This window comes from Mugil cephalus, chromosome 11 (assembly GCF_022458985.1).
Source record: "Mugil cephalus isolate CIBA_MC_2020 chromosome 11, CIBA_Mcephalus_1.1, whole genome shotgun sequence".
Classification (NCBI taxonomy): Eukaryota; Metazoa; Chordata; class Actinopteri; order Mugiliformes; family Mugilidae; genus Mugil; species Mugil cephalus.
In genome coordinates this window covers 10,637,680-10,649,029 of record NC_061780.1, presented here as the reverse complement: position 1 = coordinate 10,649,029, position 11,350 = coordinate 10,637,680, and the positions used below count along the sequence as shown (strand labels likewise).

General features: G+C 39.6%; 2 protein-coding genes across 6 annotated transcripts; both read left to right on the top strand.

The window, feature by feature from the left end:
* Nucleotides 1-380: 380 nt before the first annotated feature.
* On the top strand, nt 381-5,935 carry rbm12bb (RNA binding motif protein 12Bb). The gene is made up of 2 exons (XM_047598246.1): nt 381-535; nt 3,686-5,935. Exon 2 carries the CDS (start codon nt 3,705-3,707, stop codon nt 5,616-5,618), a length of 1,914 nt encoding a protein of 637 aa, XP_047454202.1. The 5' UTR covers nt 381-535; nt 3,686-3,704; the 3' UTR covers nt 5,619-5,935.
* Nucleotides 5,936-6,631: 696 nt separating this feature from the next.
* On the top strand, nt 6,632-11,224 carry gra (granulito). Of its 5 annotated transcripts, none has more exons than XR_007113660.1 (8): nt 6,640-6,835; nt 8,472-8,554; nt 8,654-8,703; nt 8,776-8,811; nt 9,304-9,361; nt 9,522-9,628; nt 9,730-9,797; nt 10,950-11,224. XR_007113660.1 is itself a non-coding variant. In XM_047598252.1 (8 exons), exons 2-8 carry the CDS (start codon nt 8,473-8,475, stop codon nt 10,975-10,977), a joined length of 420 nt encoding a protein of 139 aa, XP_047454208.1. In that variant the 5' UTR covers nt 6,703-6,835; nt 8,472; the 3' UTR covers nt 10,978-11,224. The 5 variants fall into 5 exon arrangements, 4 of the variants coding, with proteins under 4 accessions (XP_047454211.1, XP_047454208.1, XP_047454209.1 ...); XM_047598252.1 differs by having other exon boundaries at nt 6,703-6,835; nt 9,739-9,797; XM_047598253.1 differs by having other exon boundaries at nt 6,727-6,835; nt 8,420-8,554; nt 9,739-9,797.
* The last annotated feature ends 126 nt before the right edge of the window (nt 11,225-11,350 follow it).

The following is an 11,350-nucleotide window of genomic DNA, read 5'->3' as shown; positions in this document are numbered from 1 at the left end:
GTAAAAGGTAAACAGGATAACTTCAAAGTATGTGCGTTCATATTAAAAAAAAAACAAAAAAAAAAAAAAAACACACGAACACTAAGAGAAAATGCACCTGCCTCACAACATGCTATTATAAAAAAGATGAAATTAAATTATAATTTGTTAACCAGGAGAAACAGGTATTCATGGGAAATGTCGGATGTCTCACACATCCTTTGTGCTAAACACTAAGGGCTTGTTAGGACTATGGGCTAAACAACTGCTTGTATTGAGGGACTTTTGAGAGCTACCGGTATTTACAGTAAAATGCTATGCTATCAAGATCAGCTTCTTTATGAGACCACTGTGTTACATGTATCGGGCAGTAGATGGCAGCATGCGAGCTTTACATTGGTTTTCATGCCATCGCACGAAGAAGAGGAAGAAAGAGACGGCGAAGAACTTCCTCCTTTCATGAGCTCCGAGACGAGAAAGACGTGAATCCTAACTGATAGCTAAATATATAGCTGCTAGTCTTGATTTTTCTCACGATTCTGTGATTGCCCTTTGTGTAAGTTTTGTCGTTGGTCGCACAGCTATATTTTTATGTTATTTGTGTGGAAATACGATGGCGAGTGTTAGACGCCATATTAGCTTTCGCTGATAAGCCACTGGCCTCGATGCTAATGTTAGCGGAGATCCGAGCTTTTTATGCGCTTGTCTAGGACATGTTCGTCGCTAGCCACGAAGCTCCTTGCTAAGCACACATATAATAGACTATGTTAGTCAAGTTGAAGCTTACACCGCGTTAAGGTCGTTACAGTTTGGATATGTACTCAATGCTAACATTGGTATTGGGACTGGAATGAGAAGGGCGTTAATGATGTGATTGTTCCTTGCTTTCGGTTTGCTACTCGTCGGCCTCTCAGTGGTGGTGAATGTGTTATTTGCTTGTGCTGGCTTTAACTTCATGGACGGACAACCTGGTGACGATGTGTCATCGCGGACCGGATGTGCTGCTGTCCGTTTTGCATTGGGGTACCCACTTGGATAAAACGCGGAAGCATCGATTTTGATAAAGGCAAAACCTGAAGTTCATATCACATTTACAGCAGAAGTGGAGACGCTGGGTTTTTTCATCTGTTGCGTTATAAGGCGTGGTGTGATAATATGTGGCCCGATAATCAAGCTGAACGGCTTCTGAAGCTTTCTTTTTTTTTTATGGACAGTGTGCCATATTATTATCTATGGCTCTGAGGGATCATACCAGTGGTTTTGCGCAATGTCTTCTGTATAGTATCAAAGAGAGATAGATAGATATTTTAAAAGCAATCTCTTAAACACTCAGTGAACCGGCCTAACAGAGAATATGAGTAAATTATTAGTCATGAATCTCAATTTGACAGCTGTATTGGCTGATCAATGACTTTGGAAAAAGTGATCGTTTTTGACATTTCTGTATCGTGGCTCATAAATGCAGCATTCATATGGGTGCTATGCTTGCATAATTCAAATCAAATGTAAGGAGTCCGCAAAGACGTAACTGGAAATAAGATGAAGAGGCAAAAAATGAGGGGAAAAAATAATCTCTACTAACAGTTCAGTACAGAACTATACAATGATTATGAAATAGACTTTGTCCTAGCTTAAAAAAAAGATTCACCACTCTTTATGAATGCATTGTGGTGGCTTTATCAGTCAAACTGAAAATTTAAATAATTTTTAAGCTAAAATATTGCTGCATGCTTTTGAATGTAGCTGACAGTAACAGGGTAAGCAGATTGTTACTAGCATCATCATGCAAAACCACTGTTAACCAGACCGTGATAAAGGATGGTTGCACCATATAGCGATCTTATTTTGTTAAGCTTGTTGCTGTTAGACTTGGGAATTGTATGTGGATTTGGGGCTGTTTGGGTTGGATCATAGCAGATGCCCCTGAAACATCTAAAGCGAACATAAAAATGGAATAATAACTCAACACCAGAAGAACTGCATTTCCCCAAGTCTGTACCTCAGGACTGGATTTATGATGGAAGAGGGTGGATTTCTGAAGGTTCCTCATGTTGCTTGCTTTCAGTGGAAATTGATGGCTTCCAAGTTGAGTAGCAAAATCTACCAGTGTGACGCACAACCCCTGGACTCAACATGGAACTCTCTGTGGACTGCCATATTCTGGGAGGCAATACGTGTTAATTTTGACATATTTCTGCCCAGGCAATGTTCAGAAATAGTCATTTACTTGTGTGGACTGAATTCTTTGAGTGTGTTGAGGAAGGATTTTCTCCAAACTATCTGAGAAATAATGAGGTGGTGAAGTGAGGTCCTTTCGTGGACCCTGTTGTTTGGAAAGTGGTCATTTGTACACAAGTAATTCAGTTACTTCGGTTTAAATTAGTTGTTGCGTTTGTAAACTTGGAGCAATTTCCATTTGGTACAGTTTTATATATTTATTTTATATTTAAGATAAACAACTGAAATAAAATGCGTCACCACAAGTCATTGGTTGGATGGGTGTGGTGCAAGAGGAAGAAAGTAAATCTAGGAAGTGGGTCATGTGTTCTGCATCAACAGCAAAGTTGGCATTTGCTCATTACTATGCTCATTATCTGCAGCCAGGATCCTGAATGCACTTTGAACGTACTACAGTGCTTTACAATTTGCAATGAAGACATGCTGCCTTCAGCTGACTGTTGGGTTGAACAACAGACGAATGGCTAATGGAGATATTGGGTCGAACTTTTATTGTATGTCCGGCATTTGGGTCTGATCGAGGTCCAAGGACATTCCCACTATAAATTAATTATTTCTAATTTGTTTGGCGCCAGAACGTAATTGCTTTGATACACTGATCGTGTAGGATCATCGAGGTGCACCTGACTGTAGCTTTGGTGGTGTGTCCAGCACTGGATTTATCTCCTGCCTTGCAGGTGCAGAACATATGAGCTAGTTGTTCTTTATCTATAGTCTAAAGGTGTGTTCAAGTGCAGTTTGAGTACAGAGACTTGCGACATAAGGGTATGCAACCTTTGTTGCTCATTGTCACTTTATGCCAGTTTAGCATGTTTGCACTTTAATATGTAAGGACTGGTTTAAGATAAATTTTTATTGTTGAACGTCCCCATGAAATCAACTTTGATTAGGTCTTTTTATGACACTTTTATGACAGTGTACCAGACTAGGATTCAAATGCATTCGTTGCATCACATGGATGAGTGCATGTCTGCCGCTCATCTGCTTCATCACTGTCTCCTTTGGCCCTTGGCTGTTGGACTTCATTCCTGTAATGATGCAGTTGTTGTCATTTTCCTCCTCAATTTCATTCCTGTCTTAATTGTGGGTTAAAATCATCAGCTTAAGGTGATGGCTTTCCCTACCTGTCTTGCTTTGCTTCTTACAAAACCACTTGAAGAGTGGAGGGTGTATGTTACTGGTACTGATACTTATGGATCGGACCAATCAAATTATTATTCTTTGTTTTAATACGACGCCTGTAAACAGTTGACGGCAAATGGCACGCCTGTAGCCTTTTCATCTCGACTTAATCCTACTGATTTTTAGTTTTGTAGTTGTAAACATGGCAGCTGTGAACACTGATTGGAATGGTGTTCCTCTTGTCTGTCCTTTTTCTTTGGACTTTTTATTGGACTACCGGGAGATTGACGCAAAGCTAGAGACACCTGGATGCCAGTAATGTTATTTTATACCCTTCTGTCTACAGGTGCTGTTTGTGCATCAGCATGGCAGTCGTCATCCGTTTACAGGGACTGAGCATCGAAGCAGGTTCTGAGGATATTCGCAGGTTCTTCGGTGGCCTCAAAATTCCAGATGGAGGGGTTCATATAATTGGTGGGGAGCGAGAAGAAGCTTTCATTATCTTTGCTTCAGATGAGGATGCAAGAAGAGCCATGACACGATCAGGGGGGTTCATCTGCGATTCATCTGTTACTTTGCTACTAAGTAGTAAGACAGAGATGCAGAACATGCTTGAAAATAGTACAAAAACAGCGATGGATCAAAAGAGGGGACTTGAGGACAATGGAAGGCGACCTCAGAGATCTGTGGATCCTCATTTCAGCAGGAGACCAGGTAGCAGGTTGGATTATACCCCTTCCCCACAACACCAGAGTGCTCCAAACAATGATGACTTCTTGTGTTTGTTTCTAAAAGGACTGCCTTTCTCTGTGACTGAAAAAGAAGTGTTTGACTTCTTTGGTGGTTTGTGTGTTGATGAAATAGTGTTATTGAAAAATCAAAAAGGATTAAACAAAGGGACCGGTTTTGTCAAATTTGCAACCAGAGAGGATGCAGCAGAAGGTTTGAAGAGGGACAAGCAATACATTGGATCCAGGTATGTTGACATTTTACCAACAACAGTTGCGGATTGGCGTCGAGCTACTGGCAGAGCACCAACTGTTGACAACAAGGAGGACAGCTTTGAAAGGAGGAGGTCACCTGTTCGCAGTCAGAGGAATCCACAACATCACATGAGGTCTCCGCAACATCGCATGAGGTCTCGATCACCTGTGGCCCAGAGGCATAATTCCCCTGAGGAGTATTGTGTTTTGTTGGACAACCTCTCATTTGCAGTGGAAAAAGAAGATATAAAACAACTTTATCGTAATGCAAAGCTTGAGGATGATCAGATCTTACACTTACGTGACAGTGATGGGAAAAGAACGAGGTCTGCATTTGTATTGTTCAAGAGTCTGCATGACTACTGTGATGCATTATCTCATGAAACGAGAGAGTTATTCAATCGGTTGGTGTACACCCGGCCAATCTCGAAGGAGAAGATGATCAGCCTTTTGGAATCTCAGAGTGTGGCTGGCCGAACTTCTGGAACCCCTGAAAGGTTTCCAGAGAGGCCTCCGTCTTACCCCAGTGATCCCTACACCAGTGAGAAAATCTGTGTGTATGTGCAGAACCTACCATTTGATGTAAGAAAAGTTGAGATTATGGACTTCTTCCATGGGTTTAATGTCACAGAAGACAAGGTATATGTGCTTCGTGACCATGAAGGTGCTGGGGTTGGAAAGGCTTTGGTTCTCTTTCGGTCTGAGACAGAGGCTACGAGGGCACTCTCTCTCAACGGACGACGGTTTCTGGGGTCAGAAGTTATACTGAAGGGCATTTCACGTTCTCAGATGCAGCAGTTGGGTGTTGATCCACCAGTGATGCAGGAACCACTGCCAAGAGAGGTGCAGTACTCGGGCAGGAGAAGCGAGGCATCCTACTCTGGTGACACTTTGCAACCAGATTTAAGCATTCCACCTGATGATGGTATACCAGCGACATATGTAGAAGGCCATGGAGGCTGGGATTATGAACCTCACTCAGTGGATGTGGGTTCTCCACGAGACCGGGGTAATGGGATTGGTGGAACCCTTGGCTCTTCTGTTAAGAATTTCGATGATCCTACCTGTGTCAAGTTACTCAACTTGCCATTCCAAATTCGAAGCGAAGAAATCTACGACTTTTGTTACGGATATCACATCATACCTGGATCTGTGTCACTGCAGTGTGATGAGCGCGGAAAGCCAAAGGGCTCAGCCACTCTGGTATTTGAGTCTCGTCGGGAGGCCTTAACGGCAATTGAGGAACTAAGTGGAAGACCAATAGGTCCAAGAAAAATAAAGCTTATTCTGGTGTGAACGTGACATTTTTTTCCCTCTAATTTTTTATTCTATTTTTTGGACAATTACGCAATGTTGATTGAGACTAATACGTTTTAAGAAAAACAGATGTATTTGCTTTCTTTCTCTTCTAGCATGCTTTAGGATTTTGTGTACAGAAATCAGTTTTTTTGATTTAATTTAATTGATTTAATAGATTATTGTTTTTTTTTTTTTGCATTGAAATGTTTATTTAGTTTGGCTAAAAGCTGTGGAAAATACTTTAAGTTTATTATCTGTTGCCATTGAACAAAACATTGATTCTTTTTAAATAAAATTATTTTCTTCACAAGAAATTGTTTGTCTGCTCACGTACAGCCTACATATATAGGGTCCATGTTAATTACCAAATAAAAATTTGGTCACTGAAAACTTTAAGTTCACCATGCTAGTTTTGTGGCAGAATATTGTGTTCACCAATGTATTACTTACAAATTTAACTTCCATAAAAATTCATCAAAGGGCAAGACTGTAAATGAGACAATAATTATAAGTTTGCACAAGTTACTGAACTCTGCCCATCTTTCTGATATAAAAATGGTTCGACTCCAGCAACAGGTGTAGCATTATGTTCACACCACTGGTGACTTACAGTAATTAAAGTTGTCAAACAACAAAGTTAATGCACATTAAAGTTAGGGTTGTGAGTCTCTTGTCACGCCCTGAATGATCTCTTGGTTTGAAATTTGAAAATGACGCCAATTTAAAGATCACTAATTCTCTATGGTGTAACTGCAAACTACTAAAATGATTTCTTACATTGTCTCAACATAAAATTTTTCATGTCATGAAGTAGGAAGTAGTGCAGAAGTGTTTATTAGAATGCATTTATTTTGTCAAGTATACCTAAGGGTATTTGCTTTCACCAGTAATGCATATTCTGTACTCTAATTTTAAATGATATGTTGCCCACATCGCTACTTATCATGAGAAGGGTTTAGATGTTTGAGGTAAATCAAAAGTAAGAAATGTGGCAGGTGACACGTTTAAAATAAAACACAGTTATAGAACATAATTTAAAATGCCCAGTTGGCAAAGTTAGTAACCAAAGACTGCGATGTCAAAACAATGCCATGTGACGTGTTTTATTTTGAAAGTCCGCTAGCGGAGGTTACGGTTTAGCTTTGACTAGCATGACGTCCCCGGTGAGGTGATCCGGCTACTCACCAGGCCAGTGGAACTTTATAGAACTAGAGGTAAATAATGAATCAGCATCTCTTCTTTATGATGTCACATTACTGCGTGTAGACCTAATTAACTTTACCGTATGAGTTATCAGCACAGCTTTGGTAGCTTGAACTGTGGTTGCACGGATTTCAAACTTTATCAAGTTGAATTTTGCATCACTCAACGCTAAAAAAATAAATAAATAAACGCTGTCACGTTTTACTGGGCAAACGTTTTGAAGCTAGACTTGGATCGTTATGCATATTTCTACTCCTGAGCGTTGTTGTATAAGAATTCATCCATAAACGTTAAACTCGACGGCCTACGGCACCGTTAGCAACCTGCCGTTAGTTTTGAAAAGCTCGTTATAAAAATGTCAGCAGAAAAGTTAAACCCGGTTCACAAGGCCCCTTCTTCGGTGGAAAACTAAGACAGACACAGTATTAGAAAGGTAGGAAATAAATTGTTAGAATTTGTGTGAAGGACGCTTACAGTTAACTAAAATTACGCTAAATAAAGCCCATGTAAACTACAATATCAACCATTAGCCGCTGCGCTGCTACACTCGACCTGTGACATGTAGTCGGTCATTGCTACATTTTTTATAGTTTTACATCTTTTATAGTTTTTGTTTTTGACAACTGTCGCCTAAAACAGTTGTTTTATGTGAGACGGGTTTTACCTAGCACGTCTACACGTTTTTTTTCTACTGAATACCTGTCTGCTTAGAATTCAAATAGAACAGCTGATGCTTGATATTTCAATTGTAATCACTTAACCCTTTATTATAGGGCACTCACTGAATCAACCCTATAGTGTTATTGTAGGGCATCACAAGACCTGCTTACTTTTGTGCACAGTTTAAATTTTTTTTTAATTTTCATGCAGAAAATCAAGGCCAATGAAATTACCATATGTGGTTCCTTGCTCTTAAGTAATGAACAAATGTAAACATGTATCTAGACCATTAGAACATAAGCGCTAATTCAGGCCCTTGTCAACATTATCACATTAGACAACATCAGGCCACTTCTTCATAGTCCCTAATAAAGCAGATGCACTCAGCTTTCATGCAGAGGTGGACTTTTTTTTATTTTTTTTTATCTCTGTCTATGATTGGCTGAATGAAAACCACATGCTTCAAAACCACAATTTAAAATGTATGCTGAAGTTACCAAATATGATCCATGCCCCATAAAGGGTTAAACACTTGCCTGCCCTCTCATCAGGTACACAACAAATGTATCCTAATATAAATTAACCTTAGCTTAATGTTCAGTTCATCTTGAAAGAACGTAGGAAATGAGGCGACTTAACTGTGACTGTATTGTCACTTTGGAAGATGTAGTTTATGGTTCTGTTAAACTTCACTGAGTTAAATGCAAGTGTTTCTGTTCTTTAGCCTAGCCTATGAGCTAAAATGGGGTTGTCAAAATAATAGAAACACGTCAGGACAATAAGCTGTCTCAGTTATTTTGACCAATACCGTGCATTCATTTTCAGTTGTTTCCCAGACAGCGGTGAAGATCCCTAATAATCCGCAATTCCACTGGATGATAAATAATATCCTGAAAATCAGTGTTTAATATTCGCTTGTATTCTGTGATGAGCAGGCTTTGTAAAATAAGGTAGCTTTAAAATACGTTTGAACCTCGCTGACACCAGAATGGAGGTATCAAGGAGACGAATCTTCCAAAAGCACCTGGAGCCAGCGAGACCCCTGCGCCGCTGCATCCATGATGACATTGGTAAATACTTGAGATTATCTCAAAGGGACAAAGGTGAATGCTTAATGCATATTGTGGTCACATTTGTTGTTCATATAACAATTCTGTCACTTTATTTAGAGCCCCAAATAAATGTTGCTGCACGTGCACAGACTCTGGCAGCGCAAGAGGTAAGTGCTCCCGTAAAGAGAGTCGTTTTCTAGTGGGCCCTAACTAACTGGCAACTGTTCTTTATATTCTAGCCACAAAGATGTTTCAACAATTTCCCAGACTCCAAGGTGAAGTTTCTTTTATCTTAAACAACGGTGTTATCTTTTGAACCCCTCGTCTATTAATTCTTGCAGTATTTTAGTCAAACTGGTCCATGCTTTTCTTCATTAAAATGACTTTAAGGAAAGTATTTTCTGTTGAAGTCCCCACGAAACAGCGAGCAGAATGCTTTTTGTTTCTGCGTCTGTGTAAAAATATGGACGTATGGAGGCAGTCTTACTCCCAAAAGCCCAGTCGAGGGTGCTTGATCTGCTCCCCTTTCCTCCAGTGTCGCCATTTTGCATCAGCTCGGTTTGTGTGATGCAACTACTTGTTTAAATGTTGAGGCAACGCCCACATGAATGCTGAGTTGCAAAATTTCCCAGCAGGACATTGCACTGCAACAATTTAAAAAAAAAAAAACATTTCAAACATACAGTTTGATTTTCTTGGGGACTTTAATTGGCTGATTTGAACAAGATGAACAGACTTCTAAAGCTTTAAAACTTTGTGCTTGATAGACAAATATTGGTATAGAGCAGTTCTTCAAGATTGTCAACCTCCACGAACAGAAAAAAGGTAAGACACAAAACACTTTTTAATGACATCACAGCTATTTAAATATATGCATACAGGTCACCCAGGATCTCAGAATTTACTGTGCTGTTGTGTTTATTTTGAGCAGGTTAACTTTACTAAAGTAATATTGGGATTCCTTAACAACATATTTCATTTGCAGGCAGAATATCTTACACAAGGGATTTTTTAATTAGTCTGGCTGGATGTCCTGAGGCCAAGAAGAAGCCAGAATTCTTGCCAGATTATCCAATAACCTTGACCAAAGCAGTAAGTTGTGTGTTTGTATTCAGTTTTACTATGGCATGTTCACTAAATGATCCGAATGATGTTTGTGCTCTTTAGATTTTTATTGTGTCTTCTTTCTACTGTCCTAACAGAGAGATCCTGCACACCTATCGCTTCACGAAATGAAGGGGAATGGGGAAAAAGAAGACATGTGAGTTTAATAGTATATCGTAAAAAAAAAAAAAGAAGTGCAGAATATTTTGTGAAGGCAAAGCCAAAAAAAAATTTTAAGGCACTAAAGTGCACTGAGGACATTTTCAAACTAATAGCAATGCCTAGTTTAAACTGATACATGTACACTACCAGTCAGAAGTTTGGGCGCACCTTCTCATTTAATGGTTCCTCTTCATTTTCACGACTATTTACATTGTAGATTCTTACTGAAGGCATCAAAACTGTGAATGAACACATGAGGTTATGTAGTAAACAAAGTGTAAAATAACTCAAAACATGTTTTCTAATTGGGATTCTTCAACATAGCCACCCTTTGCTTTGATTACTGCTTTGTTCTCAATGAGGTTCGTGAGCTCGCCACCTGAAATGGTTTTCCAGTAGTTTTGAAGGAGGTCGCAGAGATGCTGAGCACTTGTTGGCTCTTTCGCCTTCACTCTGCGGTCCATCTCATCCCAAACCACCTCGACTGGGCTTAGGTCAGGTGACTGTGGAGGCCCGGTCTAAGTCATTCTTATTCTTGGGGTCGTTGTCCTGTTTAAAAATAAATGATGGTCCAACCAAACGCAACCCGGGTGCGATGGCATGTGGCTGCAGGATGCTGTGGTAGACATGCTGGTTTAGTGTGCCTTCAGTTTTGAATAAATCCCCAACAGTGTCATCAACGGAGCACCGTCACACCTCCTCCTCCATGCTTCGACATGGGAACCGCGCATGTAGAGACCACTCACCTTTTCTGCGTCACACAAACACATGGCGGGTGGAACCAAGCATCTTAGATTTGGACTCATGGTCCAGTGTCCATTCCCTGTGTTTCTTGAAGCTCATTGAGAGAAGGCCAAAGGTGTTCAGCAAAGAAAAAAAAAAAAAGGTGGCTACTTTGAGGAATCTAAAATATAAAACATATTTACTGTTATTTAACATGTTTTTCTTTGTTACATAATCCCATATATTTAATGTCTAATATGTGTGACAATGTAGAAAGTAGTAAAAATAAAGTTTGAAAACAGTGAATGAGTTGTGGTGTGTCTAAACCTTGGACTGATAGTGTATATTAACCTGAAGTGCAACAATAAAAGGTATTGACTGTGTTTTCTTGATGAAATGTACTTCTCTTTTTTTCTGTTTTTAGGGAGGCCGAAAAGCTTCACTCACCTTGAGAATTGTGCACAGGTCTCACCGTTTTCCGCAAGGAGTGTTTGTGTTGTTTGCTTTATCCTCAAACTTGTGACTTTTTAATTTGCATGTTTATCATTCTGTGTGAGCCTGATAACCATTTGACTTTCTGACTTTATTTGCTCATGTATGAGCATGACTTTTTTTTGCTGTGTAACATTTTGCCTTAAGTATTTATATAGTGTAAAAAAAAATGTGCTCTAAACATAAATATTAATGGATACTTCTCAATTGTGGTACCGATGTCTCATTTCAAGAAACGCTAAAGTGACAGTGGAAATGATGCTTGTCATCAGCAGCATCAGTTGGGGTTACATTAGGATTGGTGATTGACATCTTCGGCAGTAGTGTAACATT